We start from the raw sequence: 3,696 nt of genomic DNA, 5'->3' as shown, positions 1-3,696 counted from the left end.
AGAGAGAATCAAATGAGAGAAAATAGAGAGAGAAGTCACACCAGATCAGAGAATTTAACTTCAATACCTAGATAAATGTGCTAAGAGTTGTATCTTCACTAACATATAACTCTCATATCTCTCGTCTTTAATTGATGTCTCACCTCAGCATTTTGCCTATACAAAACATTGCTAAGAGCCAATAATTGATAGTGCCCGAATAATGGATTTTTGTCGTTTTCGTCTCTTAGCTCAAGAAGCTCGCTGTTGAACACCTATAGGTATGCACCTCATCCTCCTCGCCCTAGTTTCTAGCTGCCTACCAACCTAATCCTTCATAGCAAATGCGTCCTTCGAAGCGTTTTGGACTCGACATATGACCAACCTAGTCAACATCTTTGTGGAGGTAGAATTGTATTATCTCACACGATGTCTGGGTTTATTATTTTCTACATCCCGCAAATGAATTGCAATTTTCACAAAACTTTATATCTGTAAATGGCAGATCATTCGTTTGCATTTCAGATTTTATCTAGATCTATTTAGAAGCAGTTTATTTTGTACATGGTTTTCGAATGTTGGTATAATACTCTGTAAAAGCTGCTATATCACCAAAGCTTTCTGTCCGCCTTTTTTCTTGTGCTGAATAGCCCATCGGGTAAAAAAGAAAAAAGAAACCAGTGAAGCATTTTGAGGTGTTATACTAGTCAACGCTAGCCAAGAAGTAAGAAATCACTACTATATGGAAGTGTACAAACCTTGGGCATATAAATCTTATCGACATGGTTCACACAAGCTAGACCATGTGACCTTCACTGACATTACAAGACCGTACAAATTACTTGAATATTTTGTCGAGCTTCCACTCTTCTGCGGTTTAAACCACACGGTGTCAGACATAATATCCTCAATGTCGTAATGAAAATATCCAGGAATTTTCGAATCACCAACAACGCCATCAGGATAGCAATTATCATCACCCGAGTGACGGTTGTAAGTGTATAAGTCTACAGTCAAATTCTTGGTGTAATCCACACAAACTGTGACCGATGGCAGACTGCAAACACTCAACTTGCCATTGAAGACTGAAAAAGCACCCCCTTCCATGGTACGATAGACCGCAGTTATTGTAAGTGAATCAAACAAATTGTCCCCAAGATGATGCACCTCAAACTCCAACACAGCCAATACGGCCTTTGGGATAGAAGCCATTCTTAGATCGACGCTGCCGTGGTGGCCAGTGTTAGTGTGCCAATGGAGCCTTTCATATTCTGCATAGAAAGATGGAGCATAGACCGAATATCCGTCTATTAACACCTTATCATCTTCACCTTCTTGGTCTTTAATTAGCAAACGATATTCAATTAGCACAAGCCCAACCGCATAGATGCCTTGATGCGGGTTAAGTAGAGGTTGAAGCTTACAAGAACCCTGTATATTGTATAGTTAGACATATATCCTGCAGGTTTCTTCAATAGTCTTCAATAAAGAGACAATAAGAAAAAGGTACGACATAACTCACCGGCTTAAGCTTACATGGTTTGTCTCTAGAGTATTCAAAGATATAGTTGCGTAGTTGGTTGTTACGTACATCTCGGAACGCAATCATACCGTACACCTCTAACGCGGCATCATGAGGAGACAATAAATTCAAACTAAAAACTTGGATAGCCCGTCGACAAGGTTCGTTCTCTCTTTTGTCGACCCAACGGTTTTCCCATCTGGGCAATGGAGGCACTGCAGGCAATATGAAAACAAATCATTAGATATCAAAAGTTGTGATGTGGATACATGTATAACGTCATACGGATTAGAACTTGGGAATATTAGAATAGAACCCAAGGAAGACTTCTCTCGATTTTTCTCCTTACATATGCTTAGGTATGTTTTTTATGACTTATGGAACTCCCTTCCCTTGGTTCACAAGCAAATCATTGGACATGGTGTAGAAATACAGAATATGACTTGCTTGAGCTACAAATGGGCATGTACATGCAAACTTTTTTTAATAAAGGCATACCGTCAAACTTTTTAAAATTTTGCCACCGGTACAAACATATTTGAGGCCTGATAATTCGGTTGGTTTGCAGGATTCAAAACTAAGTGGATTCACATAAAAAAACGTAAGAAATTTTCCTGAAGGATAAGGTGCATGCCACAGCTGTCAAAAACAAATATTTTTTTCATAAGATTGGACTGAATCAAAACTTCTGTTTGGAATTGCATGCCAAAAAACCATAAGAAAAGTACATATGATTTTCAATCCTGCAATTCAAAATAAGAACAGAAATTCTAACAAACAGTATCTATCAAAAATTCTACTTACGAACCAACGGGCGCTTGATGTTTAGAAATTGACCACCAATCTGTCAGGCTGTGATGTTCTAGAATCTTTGGGTTCAAATTATATAAAATCTAGTCACCATATATTCTTAAAACTAAGTGGATTCGCAAAATAAAAACCACACAATTGCAATTAAGCGTGGCCACTTACGCAAGCTTTGCGCAGATAACAGACTTGGATCGAGCTGATGACACGGGCCCTCGACCTGAAGGGACCCTTCCCAGATCCCCCGCGGTCTCTTGGCGCTGGACATGGTCGGAGGAAACCGCATCTGATTCTCCCACCTCTCCTCCATGTCAGCGACGTAATAAGGGTTCCCGTCCTCGTAGTAGAACGTATACCCGTACCCCCAAGAACCACCATAGTGGAGCTCCTCTTCTTCTTGGTCTGATTCGTGCGGTTCGTCTGGTTCGTAGTACTCGTAATCGCCTTCGTCGTCTCGCTCTTTCTGTTCCTGCACGATGGAGTCCAGCTCCTTGTCCCACAGCCAGGTGCCGAGCACCGCATCCTCTAGCTTCTTTCTCATGGCCGCCATGTCCAGATCCGGCTCCATGGCCGCCGCGAGATCGACCCGCAAGGACAGATTCACGGACGGAAAAGGCGAAGAAAGGAGGGATTGGAGGAACCGACCTTCTCCTCCACCCTCCGTGATCTCCTTCCTCCGCCGACACGGACGGATTGAAACACGGTTTTCCGGCGAGCGCCGGTGCTACTTCGTCGCGGACGCGACTTCGCTGCTGACTCTTCGCAATAGCGGCTAATGGGCTTTCTACTTTTGAACCCAGGGCAGGGGCTAATGGGCTTTCTACTAGTATTATTTTACCTGATAGTCAGGCCGAAATTGAATATTACGATCATGTTACGGCTTTAACTTCATAAAAAAAATGTTACAGCTTTAACATAACAATAAAATTGTTTCCACCCTTCAAAGAAAAAAAACTAAAATCATGTTTCTCGGTCAATATGCGGATACTAGCTTCATGGTGGCAGAGGATTTGCAAGGGTTGGCATGGTGGTGAGAGATCATGAGGGATCGGTGCTCATTTCTTCATGGTATTTACTTCCAGTCTGCTCAAATGTCGAGGAAATAGAACTGCGAGCTTGTTTAGTGGGATTGTATATTGCAGTTTCACTGCATATTTGCATAAGACCGTCATTTTGGAGACTAACTATTTCTTACGAAAAATTATTTGTCTAATAATGTTCTGGATAACTCAACTCTCATGGATTTAAAGAGGGAAGCCTTAAGTGTCGTTCAACTTATTCCACAGTGTAACATGTCATGGATTAATAGGGACAAGAACAAAGTGGCCCGCGAGATTTCTAAATTTCGTCTTGATTCTTGTTTGGATGGGTTAATTTTAGCGGGGTGT

General features: G+C 41.6%; 1 protein-coding gene across 1 annotated transcript; it reads right to left on the bottom strand.

The window, feature by feature from the left end:
• Positions 1-743: 743 nt before the first annotated feature.
• LOC123088197 (uncharacterized) lies at positions 744-3,079 on the bottom strand. The gene is made up of 3 exons (XM_044510389.1): positions 2,474-3,079; positions 1,502-1,716; positions 744-1,410 (listed from the first exon to the last, which is right to left on the bottom strand). Exons 1-3 carry the CDS (start codon positions 2,874-2,876, stop codon positions 754-756), a joined length of 1,275 nt encoding a protein of 424 aa, XP_044366324.1. The 5' UTR covers positions 2,877-3,079; the 3' UTR covers positions 744-753.
• Positions 3,080-3,696: the final 617 nt, after the last annotated feature.

Source organism: Triticum aestivum, chromosome 4A, assembly GCF_018294505.1.
Source record: "Triticum aestivum cultivar Chinese Spring chromosome 4A, IWGSC CS RefSeq v2.1, whole genome shotgun sequence".
Classification (NCBI taxonomy): domain Eukaryota; kingdom Viridiplantae; phylum Streptophyta; class Magnoliopsida; order Poales; family Poaceae; genus Triticum; species Triticum aestivum.
The sequence above is the reverse complement of the archived record's forward strand: the minus strand, read 5'-3'. Positions and strand labels throughout refer to the sequence as shown.

Bases quoted from the DNA above. Each gene is read 5' to 3' on its own strand.
- LOC123088197 (XM_044510389.1), bottom strand. From the start codon at position 2,876: ATGGAGCCGGATCTGGACATGGCGGCCATGAGAAAGAAGCTAGAGGAT. The intron at 1,717-2,473 runs GTAAGTGGCCAC...TATTGCCTGCAG, and splicing joins GTTATCTGCGCAAAGCTTGC to TGCCTCCATTGCCCAGATGG. The intron at 1,411-1,501 runs GTGAGTTATGTC...TACAATATACAG, and splicing joins AACCATGTAAGCTTAAGCCG to GGTTCTTGTAAGCTTCAACC.